Source organism: Meleagris gallopavo, chromosome 22 (genome assembly GCF_905368555.1).
Source record: "Meleagris gallopavo chromosome 22, MGAL_WU_HG_1.1, whole genome shotgun sequence".
In the NCBI taxonomy this organism is placed as follows: domain Eukaryota; kingdom Metazoa; phylum Chordata; class Aves; order Galliformes; family Phasianidae; genus Meleagris; species Meleagris gallopavo.
This window is the reverse complement of record NC_139425.1, coordinates 494,300-514,008: the sequence shown is the minus strand read 5'-3', so window position 1 is coordinate 514,008 and position 19,709 is coordinate 494,300. Positions and strand designations below refer to the sequence as shown.

Below are 19,709 nucleotides of genomic sequence, written 5' to 3'. Positions count from 1 at the left end.
GTTACGAGCCAGTTATCGAAAGGGTTATTTGGTTATATGCCTCACTTCCTGCCCGCTTCACAGAAATGACGGCTGTGCATTTTACCTTTTGCAGTGCTGGATGCGGATGCTGGTCTGGAGGACCTCTTGCGCTGTCCATTCTCTACAGTTTCCTGTGAAGCGGCAGAATCCTCTGTTCTTGAATTTCTTCTACTTGGAGTTTTAGACTTTTCACAATTCTCTTTTGTCTCATTACTAATAAAGTGGGACAAAATATTTCTGATGAAGTGTAAGAAGAATTACGGTTTTCTATGCAACTCAGACAAGCTGAAGGATGGACCGACACAGGTACCAGTTCCGGACTATTAGCACTGAAGATATGAAATGCTAGAGATACCAGAAGTTTTATCAGATGAAGAATGACCTGAGTAAGCCAGAGTATAGTCCATTTCTATTAAAAATTATCAGAGGATACAGAATTGAGAAGTCCTCAAAGAGAATATTTTCAACATTAGAAGACCAAGAAATTAGATGCATTATAAATTGTCTGCTCTGTTTTCCACAGGTGCCACCATTACTGAAGTCTAGGAAAAGCAAACAAGTTACATTAGAGACTGCTATGATATGGGAATACAGAGTTGAAATTGCAGATGAACATAAGGAGGAATTACGAACCCTTAATTGCCAGCTCTTGTTTCCACTAAAAAGACTCTGCTAACTGATCTACATAATTTCTTCACATAATTAAAAGCGTAAAGATTATTTAAAACTTTCTTGAAGGTTTATGGCATGCTTCTGTTATAAGAAACAGTAATAGGCCGTGGAAACAGTAGGCAGTGTGGAAATCCATATTTCTTGTTGCTGAGACAATAATTGGAGTGTAATGTGTTATAATTAAACTCCACTTGTGCTTTATTACTATTTGCCCTGCAAACTCACCCTGACAACTGAGGCTTCTCTTTACAGTATTAATGCCAGACAATTTCTGGTGACTATGTAGCTCCTGAATATTAAGCTAAACTTATATTCTGTGAATTAAAAGGCAAGCAATTAAGCAAATAAATAAATGCGCTGATAATAGAAAAGAAGAACAAAAACTCCTTTCATGCCCTTCTTCTACTACTTGCAAGATTTCACAGAAGGATGCCTTAATCAGAGAACTGATGGGAAACACAAAGTAGGGTTGTGCATTACAGAGGTTCTACTACAATGCCGATATTTCAGAGGAAGCTCTACTTTAAGAGAAAGAAACTACTACAGAGATTTGCAGTTTTAAGTAGCAGATAGCTGAAACAAAACATACTTTGCCAATGTAAGGAAAGACAATCAAACACACTCTCAAGCAGGGAAATAGAGCAAAGGAGAATACGGAAGCACATGGATTGTCAGATACAAAATAAACATTGAAAGCAATTTCCCCACAGGTTCCAGGGCTTTCTGGAGGTGCATGCTGGCCAAATGGGCACCATCAGCTGAAGTTCGCTTACTGGAGGTAACAGCTGAAGAGTTCAAATAAGCATCCATCAACTTGGACAGCTCCGTAGGGACCAACAACTCTGCTCTGGTTTTCTAGAAGGAACTGAAGTTGGCCCAAATAAAGGTATTTCTAGTGCTCTGCATGCAGCACGGCTCCTCCAAGGCGTGTGTCATGTATCACATCACCCTGGGGCTCAGAGCTGACCACCCTAAATACCAGACATCACCAGACTTTACCTTTCTCTGAACACCTTTCTTCTTTCCAGAAAAAGCATCAGTACAGAAAAATCCAAACAGAAACGTACTAGAGATAATCTGATGTACTGAACGACAGTCCAAATATGGAGAATCCTCTCATCTGCCAACTGTCTCACCTTCAGCTTTTTAGAAAAACTCTATCCTAAAAAAAAAAAACCATCAGCCTTTCAGTCTGTCCTTGATACAACTCTGGAAAGGTCCCGGCCCACGTGAAGGTAAACAGAGGCAGACGTTTGATTCACAGTCTTTCCTGATATGAGAAAGTACCTTGGTTTCCCTCCTGTACCTGCTTCATTTCCCGATGGGCTGACAGCAAGCCGCACCATTAACCCCACTTCTGGTACCACTTCACTTTGAGCAGGGCAGCACCAAGGCTAGGGCCAGTTGTACCAGCAGCTATCAAAAAAATCTTATAGGCTTGACATCAGAGCTGCCAGAACATCTGAGTGCATCTGAGACTCTTATTTGTTCTTTGACATCTGAGTGCAAGAGCTAGGTAGTTTTAGAATTAACAGAAACTGATCTCGAAGATGGTATTTTCTTCTGACAGAACACAGCAATTCAAAATTTAATTATCAGAAGTCTTAACTAGGACAAGACAAAGCTTCTGCCAGGCTTTCCTATCAGGTTTCAGCAAAGCATCAACAGGAAAACAGAGGAAATCTGCAGAAAACAGTAACCAAGGCACATATAAACTGTAAGAAGAAAAAGAAAGCCTTTACAAAGTCCTACTTTCAGAAAACAAAAATTTCCAACAGCTGTTCTGCAGGCTTCTGGGATTGCATTTTTAATTTGTTCTCAGAAAATACCAAATGCTAGAACCACCAAGACCCCTCCGGGATGTAGAACACTCAGGTTTGAGCAAACAGGAGGAAACACTGCCCAAAGCACAAAGACAGACCTGAGAGAAAGCTATCTTACATTCTGCATTTCAGTCACATTTTGGAACAGTTTCCTAGCAGAATTCCTGAGTAGGGAAGGAAAGGTTTGGCAAAGAAAGTGAATAACCACAGCAGAAGATATATATAGATATAGATATAGATATAGATATATATATATAGATATATTTTAATTTGTGCAGTTGAAGCAAAGAGAAAAGGACTTCCCTCCATGAAGCTGTATCTATTCTGAATCTATATAAACTATCTCCTTACCTTTGACCAGCAACTACTGGAGCATTTGTTTCAAGTTCTACAAGAGAAAAAGATAGTTTTTAGGTCCGCTGTAGAAGTACATACTTGCTAACAAGGCATGGCTATCTCACAGTTCTCTCGTTATGCATTATGTCTCACCATTAAGTGTCTCTTGTCTATTGTTACTCTCAAAGCAAATCAATCTAACGCACCCAATGAGGCAGACATCAGGCAGTGCTCTGATGAGGGCCTGCACCAGCTGCAAAAAGAGAAGTTAAAAGAAACCCTGCAGAAAGAAACTGCAGATAAACTTTCAAATAAGAATTACAGTCCTCTCCCTTATAAATTCTACGTTAGTCAGCTTATTCCTTTCAAGGCTTCTATATTTTTATGGTTTTAAAACTTAAGAATACTGATCTGAATCTACCGTACCACTGACATAAACATTTCTCTTTAACACAATCACCTGAAAGCAGTATCTCCTAATGAATTTTGTAGGAAGGTGCAGAAGGGAACGCACGCTTCTGAAGCCCAACTATACTTCTGCTAAGTTGGAGACTGCTTTTGGAGTTGCCAAAGAGCGGTGTGCTCTCCCTTCCTCCTCCCTCCTAGTGATATCACAAATAACTCTCTGCTTTTCCTTTGACTGTTCATAACAGCACTGATTTCCATCACGTGAGATTTCCAATTCTATTTTTTTTTTTTAATTGTCCATCTTTTAATTACCCCCATATCTATCATTTTGCTGAGATGGAGTACCTCTACCTAATCACTGTGCCTCTTGTGAGAAACTGCAACTGATCTAGAGATTATCACTGAAATGCACTATCTTAGCTTGCTGTTAAATGATTGCATTGCCTGTGCTGGCCTCCACCTCATCTCCACCTATCTTTCAGTGTTTGTGGCAGTGGCTTTGTCTTTAAGATCAATCCAGTGCTCCGCATTTGCTGTAATGCGCACGAGGAACAAAGCCATGAAAAGAGTAAGAGAACAACCCTAGCCCTGTTTGGAACATGAGATTCTTCAGTGAAAGTGTTTGTTACTGTGCCCAAAAACCCATCTCAAGAAAAATAGAATGAGGAAGAAAAAGTTGCTCTTTCTTTCTACCAAAATGCATGTAGGCCAAATACCCACAGCGAAAATCGGTCAGAGCAGTGCTTTTCTTTCCTGAGCAGGAGCTCCACAACGTGGCTACACGTGTGCTGGTGCGAGCAGACAGATGGAACCCTGGCAGGGTGTGTGCACACCTCGAGAAGGGAGCTTGATGAAAGCAATTGAGTACAATTTTCTCAAGCTTTACTTCTAATCATGCTACATACAGAAAAGTGATGGAAATGGCACTTCTCATGTCCAAGCTCACATCTATCCGTCTTCCTCACTCATCTTAGGAATTACTTTCATAAAACACCGTAGTATTGATGTATACGATAATAGATGGCAACAACAAAAAGTCACCTTTGGGTTAGAACTAGGTGGTCTTAAAGGTCTCTTCCAACCCAAAGCATTCGTATGATTCTATGATCTGCCACAGCTCCATCCCTGAAACAATGCAGAGTGTTCTTTAAAAGCTTTGAATGGAAAGATAAATAAACGAATGAAAGGATTAGAACTCTAAAACTTAAACTCCCAGTACTGCTTTGGGAAATATTTTCAGAAGTGTCCTATGCAAAAAGAAAAACTCCTATTTGTTCTTAACAAAACTTCAAAGCTCAAACAAACTGAGTGCATCGCTATGAATCCAGCCTTTCACGATTGCAACTGAGATCTAAAAGCTGCCTTGGTGATTTCTTCCTTGCTTTATTCATTCTCCTACGGCTGCTCCAATGAGGCTTTGGAAACTTCTAAGGCACAACATATATAATAAAAGAAAACAATCCCCCCAAATAAAAATAAAAATAATGAGAAAAAAAAAAAAGCCAAACTAGCAAGCTTATTTATGATTTACCATTTTCAGTTAGAAACATAATAAGCTTAGTTCACCTAAATTCTGCTTTTCCGAAGTAAAATTTACCTGTTCTTTGAACAGTACTTTCTGTTGTGGCAACTGAACTTTTTTTCTGCGTTAAATGTTGAGAAGATGCTAGAACAGAAGTGGAGGGGAAAAACCATTATTTTCAAAGGGAGTCACAAGATTTTTTGTTGTGCATTTGGGCTGCTTTTACAAAACAAGGCATCTTCCAACTTACATCATTTTTACATTTACAGATAGAATTGTTGTAATCCATACTCTATTCCTCCCCCATCCACCCCCTCCCCCCCCCAAAAAAAACCCTCCAGCTCCTCAGTTTAAAAACAAACAACAAAAACCTCTCACACCTAAAACCATCAGCCAACCTACCCCAAGCAGGCTTTCCCAAAACACTTAAGTGATGCAGTTAAATATCATCAAGCAATTTTTAAAGGCCACGTTTTGTCATTAGACCAAGAAACTAAAGAAAGACCTAAAAGAGGTCTCTGCTTTGCATCTCTCAGCTTCACGCTCGTTTCAGAAGTATTGAGGAAAAACAGCATCGTTGTTAATGAATGGATACCCTCATCTTCAATTAACATGCAGAAATGCAAACTGCTCCCAGAGGCTCCCAGGATGTCCTTAGTCAATATGATGACATGACTTGACTTTTTTTTTAGGTTGCCTTGTTAAAAATAATATAATAAACCAATACCTGTTACACAACTGCCTTCCAGTCTTCCTTTGGGTGTGATCATGGACTTAGCAAGAACACAGACACATAAAGGTTCCAATTTAGATAAAGAATATTCATTCCATTTGTAAAAACACGTGTACATTCAGATGCCTACATCACTGTCCCAGAGCTGAAGAGAACGTACGCCCTTTGCAGGCAGAATACAGCTTGCTTCAGACTTGAGAATAAATAAATCCCCACTATTGATGCTGAAGTTAGGTACATTTTCTGTTTTTTTCTTACACACCAAGAAGCAACCAGAGCATTTGGAAAGTGCTATCACTGCTTCCTGCTTTGAGACTGCTGTACAGACTTACATCACGCTGCTCCTGCCAACAACTTTTTCTTCTAAGAAAGCATAATTCCTTCTGTGAAGCTCAAAGGCAGCACTTCCACCTTCAGGCAACACACAGCTAAGGCACACAACTAGCCATGGGGAAAATTTATGCTTAAATTGAAGCTCGTTTGCACTGATTTATGTGGGCTCTATTTTCCATAGTTTTGTCTGCTAAAAGATAAAATCCATCTCTAAACTGACAATATAAAGCACAATGGATATTCAAATTGCTTGCTTTAAGAATGATGGTTTATTTCCACATTGCTTCCAACAGGTTAAAATGGCATCAAGAACAAGCAGTGAAGTCTGTCAATGCTAAAAGTAAAATTATAAAGGAAATAAGGTAGAAATGAGGGGATTTTCTGTAACAACACACAATTTAGTCATAGTTGAACTTCTAAGTGTATCTCTGAAAAGAACATTTTCATTTTTCCTTGTGCATAATTTATTTATTTTGCTAGAGTTCAGCTATTTCCCTAGAAGATGAAGGTTCCCCCAAGAGAGAACTTGTATTATTAGGATTAATACACAATATCAGAATGATGTCTATATATTTAAGTAAATTATAAAAGTTAAAGGTCTCTGAGAGGACCAAAGCAGATCCATGCACCTGACCAGGAGGGGCAAGCTGGCAGGGCTCATTACCAGAGCTTTAAATGTGATTTGATAGGTGTAGGGAATGTACTACTGATGCACAGAGAAGAATCAGGGAACACTGCCACTTTAGGAAGCTGTGGGGGAACACCTCAGATTTCCCCCAGAGGTTTTTGCAAGGGCTCCTCCAAGAAGGCAATGAGGCCAATAGCCCAGCTGAGCCACCTCTGCACAAACGTGCGCAGCACGGGAAATAAGCAGGAGGGGAGGGAAGCCGTGGTGCAATTAGGGAACTATCACCTAATTGCTATCACGGAAATGAGTTGGGTTCATTCATACAACTGGAATACCATGATTGAGGGCAACAGGCTTTTTAGAAAAGATGGACAAGGTAGGACGGGTAGGGGAGTTGCCCTCTATGTTAAGAGGTGGACAGAGTACTAAGAGCTGCCTCTGAGAAACAGCCGTGATCATGCAGAGCTGGCGGGTGGAAATGTGGGACCGGACCAATAAAGGACATCTGGTGGCCATGTCTGCTATGGGCACCTGATCAGATGGAGCCTGTGGATGAGGCCTTCTTACTTCAGCTCTCCAGCCACTGCTCTCACAGGCTCTTATCCTGATGGGAGATTTCAACCACTCGAATATCTGATGGGAAAGCAGCCCAGTGGGCTGCAAACGGTCCAAGAGACTCCTGGGGTGTGTTGATGACATAACTTCCTGGTTCAGGTATTGGACAAACCAACCAGCACTGAAGCACTACAACATCTGGGGCTCACCAAAACAGAAGAAATCATTAAAGAGGTTCAGACTGGGAGCAGCCTGGTATATAGCTACTATACTTTGGTTGAGTTCAGGATCTCACAGAACACGGGCCAGGCAAAGAGTCCAGTCAGGATCCTGAACTTCAGGAGAGTGAACTTCAGGCTGTTTAAGGAATTATTGGAAGAGATCCCATAGGAAACTGCCCTTAGGGACAAAGGAGTAGAACAGAGTTGGGAGTAGAACAGAGTTGGCAGCACTTTAAGGATACCTTTCTGAGAGCGCAAGAAGCTCTCCATTCCCCAGCAGAAGAAATAAGGCAGAGGAGACAGAAAATCAGCATGCATGAGCAAAGGGGAATGGTAAAATTGAAGGAAAAGAAGGAAAAGTATAAGCAGTGGAAGTGGGGACAGACGGCCTGGAAAGAGATTAGGGATACTATCCAGATGTGCAGAGATGGCATCAGGAAAATTAAGGCATAAATAGAATTCAACTCAGCAAGTGATGTGAAAAATAACAAGAAGGGTCTTAAAAGACTGGAGATACACTGGTCTTACAAGACAATGGAGAGCATACCCATTCTGACAAATGAGAGAAAGAACTGCCTTCTTCAGATACAGAGAAGGTTGAGGTACTTAAAGACTTCTTAGCCTCGGTCTTTATTTCCAGTCAGGCTTCCTGTGCCTCTTGTGTCCCTGAACTTCTAGGCAGGGGTCAGGTGAGCAAAATCCCTCTCACTGTAAAACTGGAGCAAGTCTGAAACCAGCTCATGAAGTACGAAACCAGCTCATGAAGTACAAGTGTACAAGTCTATGGGGCCAGACAACACACATCCTAGGGCTCTGAAGGAGCTGCCTGATACAGTTGCCAAGTGTCTCTCCATCACATTTGAAAAGTCATGGCTGGCAAGCAAGGTTCCTAGTAACTAGAAAAAAGAAAACATCACTCCCATTTTTAATAAAGGGAGAAAAGACGACCCAGGAAACTACAGACTGGTGAGCTTTATGTCTGTGGCTGGGAAGGTCATGGAGCGGATCCTCCTAAAAGAGATGTTAAGGCACACGCAAGCTGAGACAGCCAGCACAGCTTCATTAAGCACAGACTGCATCTGACCAATCTGGTTGCCTTCTGTGATTGAGTGACGATATCAGTGGACAAAGGAAGGGCAGCAGACATTGTCGACCTGGATTTCTGCAAGGCCTTCAACATGGTCCCGTGCCACATCCTTATCTCTAAATTGCAGAGATATGAATTTGAAGGCTGGACTATTTGGTGGATAAAGAATTGGTTGGATAGTCGTAGCCAGGTCATGGTCAATGGCTCTACGTGGAAGTGGAGGGCTGTGATTAGTGGGTTTCCTCCACAGATTTATCCTGGGATCAGTGCTCTTGAACATCTACATCAATGACATAGATGATAAGATCAAGCGTACCCTCAAGAGTTTGCAGATGACATCATAGAAGGAAGGGACACCACTCCTTCTTCACAGGAGCACCTCCTACAAAGAAAGGTTGAGGGAGGTGGATTTGTTAAATTTGGAAAAGGCACCACTGAGACCTCATTGTGGCCTTCCAGTACTTGAGGGAAGCTTATAAGCAGGAAGGGGAGAAACTTTTTACATGGTGTGATAGCAACAGGACAAGAGGGAATAGCTTTAAACTAAAAAAGAAGAAATTTAAGTTAGATGTTAGGAAAAAATTCTTTTCCCAGAGGGCGGTGAGGCTCTGACACTGCTGCCCAGAGAAATCATGGATGCACCACCCCTGGAGATGTTCAAGGCAAGGCTGGATGGAGCCCTGAGCAGGCTGATCTTGTGGGTGCCAACTAGCCTATGGCAGGGGGCTTGGAGCTCAATGATCTTTAAGGTTCCTTCCAACTCAAACCTCTCTATGATTCTATTAGGTACCAGTTTAAAAGATGTCTGATGCATCCAACTGTCACTGTTGATGCATCCCATCTTTCTCCACTTCTAAGTTACGTGAAGTCACTCCTCTATTATGTTCACATGAAATACCACATATAGGCTGTAAATGAAAACAGAAGGAATACCTGAAACATGGATCTTGGTGAAATACAGGTCTACATATTATCCTAATATTAGAATTAAAAAGTAATTGTCATCCTACAGTATCTGCATTTTATAATACTCATGGAAGAAAGCACCAAGGAAGTTTATGAAAGCAATCTCGCAGCTTCTATTTAAGAAGGGTAGCAGTAGACTTACCTGTATTTTGTAGCAGTTCCTGATGTGTGCCTGTTTTGTCCTCCACCAAGCCACCCCCAGTCTGCTCAGCCGGTAAGCTGCCATGGTTACTGCCATTTGTACTTGGTGTTGCAGGTGCAAGCTCTGGGATTGCTGGAGTGGTTACAGATGACAGTGCACTTGTAGGAGGAGTGCTTGTTGATAAGCTTGGAGATACAGAAGCAGAAGCAGCAGCAGCGCTAACGCTCACATTGCCAGGCCCAGAAGTGCTCTGTTTTGTAAGACTGGGTACCGGAGGTGTCACAGTTTTATTGTCTAGTTCTGCTGGTGATTGCTCTGTTCCCAAGTTACTTGGGACTGATGTCTCCAGCCCCTGACCTTCTGCTTCTCCATCCAAGGTGTACTGCTCTTCCCCTTTCTCAAGGGAGCCAGTGACTTTCTTGCACGCTTTTGTCAGCAAGAGTTGGCCAATTTTGTCTACTTTTCCCTTTCCTTTACTAGAAGAAACAGGACTTCGTCTGTTCCCGGGTCCTGGACTACTGCTAAGAAGAGGTGAAACCACGGGTCCAGGCTGCGTGGCTGTAGCGGGGCACTGGTCACTTGACCCACTGCTCTGAGAAGCAGCTTCTTCAGGGCTCGAGTCTTTTGCTGGCTGAGCAGGAAGATGCGAAGGAACATTTGAAGAAGTTGTAGCAGGAGAAGGCAGCTGAACAGGGGGTGCCAAGGGATTAAGAACGAGTGGCCTGCTCGTGGGAATACTAGGAGCAGGGCTGCTGGAGGATGTGCTAGGAGGAGCAGGTGCAGAGGAGAACTTGATGTTCTGTGGTATATGTAAAGGGCCCACAACCGCCACCGACTGAGGCATTAGGCTAGAGTTGGACGTCATCGGGGCTGTGGGAATCGTACTTGGTTGAGAGCCTTTCATAACCTGAATTATTGAGGAAGAGTTTATAAAAACAGGTGTAATGAACTGCGGCCGTGCATTAGACTGAACTGCCGACTGTCCCTCAGAAACCATAACTTTGTTTCCTACGTTAGGCATTGTGACAACAGTAGACACTAATGTGGGTTGCAAGTGAGATGGCAACGGTGCTGATGTATTAGCAGAAGATGTAATGGGGTTTGAAGTTACAAAAACTGTTATCTGGTTGGGTGGTAAGGGAGCTGAAATAGAAGAACTGACAGGCCTTTGCATTACTGGGGGAACACTCTGTGTAACATTTGAGTTTATTTCTCCCGGTTCCTGATGCCCTGGATTTGAACAGGGCTCATTACTTTGAGGCAAACTATGTGAATTAGATGGCTCTTTGCTAGAAGATGCATCTTGCAGGGGAGGAATGACAGCTACCTTTTTTATCTCCTCCACAGTGGTGACTACTGGTGCCATTTCAAGACCAGTCAGTCCTGGGGGCTTAATGGTTACATTAGGAGCTCCAGAATTATCGAGAAGTTGGCTTAAAGAAGTTGGTGCTTCCCTCATAGCCGGAGATACCATGGTTTTACTTTCCTCCAAAACTGGAAGCTTACCCACTTCTAAGGCCTGCCCATCTTTTTTTGACTGCTCCTCTGGAACCAACATTTTTATTTCTGGGGTAGGGATACCTTTTAGTTCAATGCTGGGCTGGTCTTTGTTACCTTGGACAATTTGTGCACTTTGACATTCGTTATCTTGAGGAACACTGAGGCTCTCTTTATTGTCTTCAGGAATGCCAGTCATAGCAGGTGCAGAAACTGCAGGACTCTGATTACTTAGCATGTTATTATTTTGAAAACTTGTAGTAACAGGTGTTGGCAAAGAAGCAGGACCAACCATCATATTCCTCTGCATATCTACATTCTGCAAGAGAGATGGATTCTGCGGAGTAGCTAACGATAATTTTGCTGCTTTTGAATTCTGTCTACCAGGACTTGGTGTTGTTTTCCTGCTGGATCCAGGACTGGATCTTCGACTACTGCTTGGACTTGCTCTTTTTGTTCCTCCAGCATTCGTTTGCTTTCCTGAATTAACAACACTTTCCAATTTGTGTGACTGTGGAGCAGCAAAACTAGACTGATTGTTAATTGTGAGATTTGATGGGGCTTGTCCAATGGCCTTCAAAGTAGTAGGATTAAGACCCTGCTGATCAAATCCTCTACTGAGATTAGGCCTGGGAGGTAAAGGAATATTAATTTGGGGAGGGAAAAGACCAGCTATAGAAGCGTTGAGTCTCTCTGGAGACAGGCTTATTTCTGAGGGTTCTGTGCTAGGCGGCCGGTTATTAGGAGTCTGAGGATAGTATGGCCTTGGGCTTGCTCTGTTTGGGGTTTTAGGCCTTGAAGTTTGTGATGGAGTAGCAACATTAGGAAAATGGTGTGCAAGGGAGCCAGGCAGAGAATTAGATTGCTGCTGAGGACTTGTGCCTTGGGTGGTTGAAAGTGGGGATGGTCCAGGTTTGGCTCCCGTCATCATTAATTGATTCTGTGAAACTACTAAATGAGATGTCAAATTATTCTGAGCTCCTGATGCTGCGGGGCCTTCAGTTCCACCTCCGTCTGGAAGGGAGGATACTGATGAAACTTCTCCCAGAGGTGAGCTGGAAGGATTCTGTACATTATCTTGATAAACCATTTTTCTTGCATTATTTCCCAGAGAAGGATTGCTTGGCAAGGAAATTCTCTGTTTATCAGGAGACAGAGGCACAGACCCAGGGCCTTGTAGATTGACCATCACTGGCATGTTACCACTCTGCTGCATGGGCATTCTTTGGGCATCTGGATTCAGAGGCCCTCGAGGTGGATGAACTCCTTGTGGTAGGGGCAGCCTGACTGATTTGGAATCTTGCTGCATCATAAGCATCATCATCATTTGCTGCTGTTGCTGCGGTGTTTGCGGCGGCGCCTGAGCTTGCTGTGGAGGCAGCTGTGGCTGCTGTTGCAGCTGCTGTGGCTGCTGTGTATGTGGCATGAGTTGAGGTGGCATCTGCTGAAGTGGTCTTTGTTCCACTGGCTGAGAAGGATAACCTAAGAGGACACAGTGACATGCTGATCAAAAACAAAAATCAGAGAAAGCAGAATTTATGTAATGAATGGCATCAGATAGCAGGTGTAGGTAGGAGAGCCTGTTAATCCCCTGTAACACCCACATTAACTAAACAGGCTTTATAAATAAGGGAAATTATTTTACTTAAAGTGTTTTTAAGAATTATAAATGACCTGTGTGACACTGAATGAAAGGTCTCTAATATACCAGTGACCAGCTATTACTCTGGCTTCACAACACCTCAGAAAGTCTCTGCACCTGTCCACAGGCTTGTTGCCACTTTCAAATGCAGAGTTAAACTTTCACAAATTAATTATCCTCAAAACAAACCTAAAAGTTTGTAAGACAAGAACTAGAAAGCCTGTTACGTATCTGACCATTTCCATTGTACAAAGTAGAATCTACCATGCATCAATGTATTACTTTGCAAAAAGAGTGCTAAAAGGAACACACGCAGTATATAATCCTTCCTATGAATAAAGGATAATTTCAGCAGTAACTTCCATCTCTTAAAAATTAAAAATCTGAAAAATCAACTACTGGCTACTGTCAGTTTTAAAGACACTGGTCTGTGCTACTGCTAGGAGTACAGAAATCTACCAAATGTGATATTGCTAAGTAATTCTACAGTATTCAATATGATACCTGGGTGATACACGAGGATGCAGACATCTATTCATTTAGAGCTAATTCAAAGAATACAAATAAAGGAATCAATTATTTACTAGGAGAAAAAAAATGCTTGGACTTGAACATGCAAGAAAGTACAGTCACAAAGATCAGTAAAAGCTCTACTGTAGTGACAACATTTAACACTCACCTGGTGGCCTGCTTCCAAAGTCTGAAAGTTTAGGGCCTGAGCTGTCTAAGTTGATTCCTTGATCTCCAGACGTTGATGACTGATCGCTCTCCTCCAGGCCGCCTGGGCGCGGTTCTGAGGAGCTGAAAGAAAAATAATTGCTGTTTACATACAGCCGTAACGTCAGAGTTTGGATTCTGCTTCCACAACCATCCCAGCACTTCTGGCTGACCTGCAAGTAACTCATGGAAACAGATCACTGCCTCAGGCACAGTGCAGCAGATCTGAACACTGCCCAGGAAACAGCCGACAGTCACATCTGGGCCTTACATACTAGTCCTGAAGGGACAAGCTGCCTGGTGCTTTACTCACCCGAAGCATTTCTTTCTTTCCTGTTTATAATTAAGGGAATGCCAATGGATACTTCAAATGTATATATAAATAGTTCTCCTGATGCATTTAGACAGGCTTCCCTCAAATATTGCTATGCCATCTGTACAGATAAATATCGTGTATATATGCACTGAACTTCAATGGCAGCACCACGTTCCCAGGGGAGACCAGCTTAGGATGTAAGACCTCTATCCATGTCACAGCACAAACGTATCAACACATCAGGTATTCAAGGCCACCCACCAGAGCACACAGCCCTGCGGGACGCAGACCCTGCTCCAGGAGATCCTGGGGGACAAGTTAAAATTGCCAAGATTTGACATCAAATGCTTCCACTGTATCACGACAGCCTTTGCAAGCTTAGAACAAGCATGCTTTCACAGCTAACCTGTGGCCAGAGGATGTAAGATGAAGAGGGATGAAGAGTAAAAGACTTTAATGGCTTATTGGCTTCATGAGTATACTGAGGCTGTATGGAGATCTATGTAATAACAGCTCTCCGTTTAAACTAAAAACATCAAAACAGGTCCACTGCCTGCAAGGAGAAGCAAACTTCTACAGGAATGATGAGGAAAAAGAAATTCTCAGCAAAACAAGGATTTGAATTATATAAAAGCTTACCTGATGGTAACAGCCAGCTTCTGGTATATGGACAGCTGGCAGCAAGAAACCCAGGCCTGCCCCAACATCCTATTAACTATCCAGTGCTCAGAAAGCAGGGAGCAACTTGGAAGCCCCTGAATTTTCACCAGGCAGGGGAGGGTCAGGGGTGGGTCGGGGAAAGGCTCTGCCCCAGCAGGCGGTGGGCACAGCCCCAGTGCCTGAGCTCAGGGAGTGCTGGGACACTGCCCCATTGAGCCACTGGTCTGGGGTGCTGCGTGGAGCCCGATGTGCTCCTTGCAACTGGGGATGTTCCACGTTTCTGTGATTTCTTAAAAATGGGGATGGGGATTACAAATGTTACAGTTAAGGGTCAGATAAAAAGCGGTTGCAGAGCATTACCACACAAACGGGCTTAACCTAGAAAGCTGTCCTTGTGCAAAATCAATTCTTCCAAATCACCTCCAGCCAGATGGGAGCCATAAGGCAAGCTGCAAAACAAAACCTCGCTAAACTCAACTGGAGTTTTGTTCTCTAGCAACCAGGAACAGTGATTACTTCAGGAACAACTGCTGCTGCAGTTTCTGGGAAATTTAAACACAAATTGAATTTCAAATGCAGCTGAACTTTACCGAGCCCATTTAACAAGCACCAGCTATCTAAGAAGCCCACCACATTCTGAATACGCATAACAAGCAAGACAGTGAGTCTGTGCCAGAGGGACAAACATTCCTTGTTTGTTCTTCCCCCCTATTGCTCTCAGTGCAAAGACAAACCAGCTGCACAGTATGGATTAGTAGTTTTCTAAGGGCGCTTTAGCTCTACAGCTGCATTGCTGAGCACGGCTCTCAGATATGAACCTGCAGTCAGAGCACAAAGAGAATGTCAGAAGAGAAAAAAAAACAAGGCTAAGCAGAAAAAAAACACCTCACCAGCAAACAAGCAAAAAAAAAAAAAAGAGAGATGCAGATGCTGACATAAGACCGGAAGAAATAAAGATACAGGGAAGGCAAAGCAAACTTCATAACAGCAAACAATCTCCTGGGAGATTCTGCAGCAGCTTTATCTATCCATTCACTGATATTCCCAGGCCACACTGAGGCTGCATGACCATCAGCAAGAGCAATGAAAACAAAACTTTAACAGGCTTTTCTTTAATGAACACTAATAACGATACAATGACTCCATATTTTCCTTTGCTGCAAATGATCAGCAGTGCCCACAAAGCACTGTTGCCAGTGCCATGCAATGTTTTGATGCATAGAAAAATATGCCATAGTTACTGTGTGAAAGGTACCTGGATAGCTTTAAAGTTCAGGAAAACAACAGACAGAAAAATACCTGTTTGCTTTTTATTCAAGCCCTGTTTGAAAGCAGAAGGACACTCATTCCAAGGCACACCAGTGTTGCACACTATGTGTATTTTGGCCACTTGGTTCTAATGCCATAATTTCTGATCATTTAATTTGAAATCACCAGGCCTGTTTTGCAGCAATTTGAGCTGACAGGCTGTACCGTGACCTGTATGTAGAACTAAAGAGTAGGTATTTGACATTTCTTCTGAACCTTTTAAACTGGCGTGCTTTGCCTTGCCTTCATTCAGCACCTCCACATCTGCAAAACGCATTTTATAGCAGCACTAGGAAATTAAGGCAGTTAAGGACTGTCACAAAAGATCCCTTGCAATAGATAAATGCAAATCTGGATATTCTTGCGCTGCAAATTTGCACAAACTTCTTCCATTCTTTTCTAAAGCAAACTGGGAAAAAAAACCACAGAAGTTTACACCAACATGTAGATTCCTGCAGCCACAGGTTAGCTATATAGCAGATATACAGATATACTGTATCTGTATATACCATTTTAGCTGAAAAAAGGCACAGCAGCAGTATTCTACCATCTGCACTGGTATTAGTACACTGCCAACAGCAAAGGTTTACGGGACACCCGGCCAACAAAGAATATGCAAGTCAGTGGTGAATGAAAAGACTCAATAATATCGTATTTCCACCATACAGATATGATAATTTATTTTCTCTCATGTACTATCTCATTGGCCTATTACTCTCAGAGTTTTTTCTCCTAACCTCTTCCAGGCTAAGAAGGCCAGCATTGCTTGGGCTTGTTTTTCCCGCACCACACTCCAACTCCTAGCTGCAACTTCCACTAAGAAAAGACCAGCTCAACTCCAGGCAGAACCACAATAGGATATAGATGTATCCCAGAAAACAACCCCCTTCAAAAATCTATACAACATATTGTTATACAAAGGCTTATAATTCTTCTGAAAGTGTTTCCCTACTGTCTGCCTGTGACCATCAGACTGCCTGAGAATGGCAGGCTCCACGTCCAACACCAAGGCTCCAGGAATCCACTGACATTTTGAAGAAAACTTCTCATCTCTTTTACCCAGTAAATGCAGCAAACATTGCTATTTTAAGCAGAAGTATTACTTAACTAGGATGTTTGCATGCTGTTTTTCATCCTGAATGAATTTTGCAGTGGCACACTTGCCATGGAGCTGTCACTTGAGTGAAACTGCTAGCGTAAGAAATAATGCGGTTCTCACTCCACGCTTGCTGAAAACACACCGACAGGTGGCCCGCGAGACCTTCCCATATCTCTTAAAAAAAAAAAACAGTGTAATATCAAACCTACTTTGTTTGTTCCAGTTGTTGATTAGTTTTCTTTTTCCTTGGAGGCTTTTTCTTTTTCGGCTTACTGGCATTCTGACTATTTGGTTTGTTGTTCACACCGAAGTGTCCTGCCGATATATCACTTTGTAGAAGGTTAACCAAGAGTGGACTTGTGAGCGTGACATCTTTATTGACAGGAAAGCCAGGATTTTGTCCACAGGAAATCTGATTCCCATTTGGCGTTCCACTAAACCCGGAATTGAACGGCAGCCCGTGGCCAGGGAAATGACTCCCTGAAGCGCTGTTGTTTCCTTGCATTGCTTGCAGATGGGAAGGCACCATGTTAGACTGCTGCACGGGAACATCAGGTAACATCTGTGTCACGTTCACATCATTATTTGTTGCAGTAGTAGTATCCCCAAGTTGCTGAGACATATGGGGGCCAGGCCCGGTAGGTCTTAAAACTTGCCCTTGTATTCCCATAACCTGAGAAGGGTTACCATTCACAGGGCCTTGTTGAGCCATCATCTGCCCAGTGAACTGCACCATGTTTCCTTGCATGTTTGGGGTTGGTCCTCTCATCAGTTGAGCTGGCCCCGACATAACACTGGACTGGTTTTGAGCATTAAAAGGCTGTTTATTTCCCTGCATTTGAGTGGTCATCATCTGTTCCATCATTGAGTTTGGCTGTAACAAGACCTGACCTTGAGGTCCCATCATCTGATTGTGTGTAGACATCATCTGTTGTCCCTGCTGAGAAATCATCTGTTTGGGTGGGGTCATCCTTTGGGGTGAAGGACCAAGATTTTGATTTTGTGGTGTTACCATCATTTGGCCTTGTGGCATGAGCTGAGTTCGAGAAAGTATCATCTGGTTCTGAGGGTTCATCGATCCCTGAGCCTGAATATTTACCATCTGTCCTTGAGAGGATACAATTTGCTGATGCATTCCCATAAGCTGAGACTGTGGTCCTTGTTGAGGCTGTCCTTGTATGTTGCCCATGTTAACTTGTGGCACTCCACTAGCACCAGCCTGCTGGTTGTTCATATTTCCATGAAGTCCCATTAAATTGGTCTGCATTATATTTGGTGGGCCATGTGGTGCTTGCATCTGATTTTGAGGAGGCCCAGATCCTTGGCCACCTTTAAAAACAATTAAGAAAAAGCTGGTTAGAAACCGATAGGAGTGATATAAAGTTTTCAAATTTGATGTTGAATAACTCCTCCACATTCACTTTCCTCCTTTTTCTAACGAATTGGAACATTGGACATGTTTGCAGTCCTGTGCTATGATGTTTGGTGTCACAGATAAACATTACTTGTCAAAACAGAAAATCATACCAGCACTTCTCAAAACAAACTCCTTCATTGGTGCTTCATACGTGGACCTCACTGCAGAAGACTTGTCACAACTTTCATTTCAGTCATTATCTGTACATAAGCCTAAAAATATTCCACAATATCACCTAACTTCACAAATAATTCCCAACTGAAAGAAGCTTCAAACCTTGAGGTTATTTTATAATAGGTAAAAAATAAATACACATCCAATAGTAATGAAGGGACATAATCCAGATGAAAGGCCGATAACCAAATTGTTAAGATGAGATATTTATGAAATACAGATGTCTTTTTTCACAAAACTCTCTTTAAGCTGATTTCCAAAGCTTTTAAAGAAACTAATAACTTTTTCAAATAACAACAAGGTGCTTCTTTTCTTCTTTTTCCTAAGATAACACTCTTCTTTTTTTCAGGACAAGAAGTTTCTTTTGTGCTGTATCTTTATTACCCCTAGCCTCCAAACCCTACTGCCAATTACTTTTAGCTTCTCAACAGATACTTCTGGATCCTAGAATGACAGTCCTAAGTAATAATACTTGAGTACAACCAGCCACTTGATTTTCTTTTCCTCATTTAACAATACACATAGCATACCACTTTCAGTCCAAGCTAGCTACAATACTCCATTACTGGTAAGAATGTAATGTTTTATAATTGTGTTATGCAAGTAAAAGCATCATTTTACACACACACACACACACACACAAAACAACATCAATAACTGAGGAACAACATGTTCCAAACAGACCTGTGTGCTGCATATTTTGGCTGGTTTGTAGCTGTGGAGCTCCACTGTTCACTGGTGTTCCTGGTGCTGTGGAAGGCACCTGACCTTGCATGAAGCTCTGGTTAGCCTGGCCTGCAGGGAACCCGGGAGGGAGGCGCTTGGGCATTCCTTAACACAAGAATTTTCTCATTAGTAAGCAGGGAAAGAAGGAAGAGAGAAGAGTAAAGAGGAAAGAAAAAAAATCTGTAATTGGATTTCAGTAGGAAGAATACCTTTGAGTATGTACTGTCACACTTCTGGTTTAGACAGAAAGTAATTTTTGCCAATACGTGAAACCCATTGAAAGCATACTTAGAATTCTTACCTGTGCAATAGTTCTGCCTAACAAAGCACTATGACTCCACTGAAAACATAATTCTGCTTCTAGTCTAAGTAGAACACTAACCCCCCAAAAATGGGGAAAAGTCGGCATTTTCAGAAACCAGAATTTGAAGTACCATCATTTGCTGTTCTCAACTGCAGCTCATCTCTCAGCAGGTCCTTAACTTACTCCATGTAAGCAAATACAAATATCTTCCATTTTTATGACACTTTTTTCTCCTCTCAACAAGATCTGCCACCATAACACACCAGGTACACACTTCTTAGCACTCCTTCGCCCTGCTGGTCCATGTACATACAGACTCAGAGTGACTTTTAGGCCCATGGAGGGCTGAGCTGAAGAATCTTCCAGGTAATGAGACAGAACAGGGCTTGGCTACCCACAAGG

The 19,709-nt window shown here is 42.4% G+C and overlaps 1 protein-coding gene across 6 annotated transcripts in view; it reads right to left on the bottom strand.

Annotated features, from left to right (window-relative positions):
• The window catches only part of NCOA6 (nuclear receptor coactivator 6), a 33,341-nt gene that overhangs the window by 3,203 nt on the left and 10,429 nt on the right, over nucleotides 1–19,709 (bottom strand). Inside the window, exons 8-14 of one of the 6 annotated variants that reach the window (XM_085241935.1) lie at nucleotides 18,962–19,108; nucleotides 16,896–18,015; nucleotides 13,266–13,387; nucleotides 9,448–12,426; nucleotides 4,858–4,926; nucleotides 2,868–2,904; nucleotides 86–258 (exon numbers count right to left, since the gene is read on the bottom strand). In XM_085241935.1, the coding sequence (XP_085098061.1) occupies nucleotides 86–258; nucleotides 2,868–2,904; nucleotides 4,858–4,926; nucleotides 9,448–12,426; nucleotides 13,266–13,387; nucleotides 16,896–18,015; nucleotides 18,962–19,108 (4,647 nt within the window). The other 5 variants (XM_010722219.4, XM_010722220.4, XM_085241936.1 and 2 more) reach the window with 5 other exon arrangements.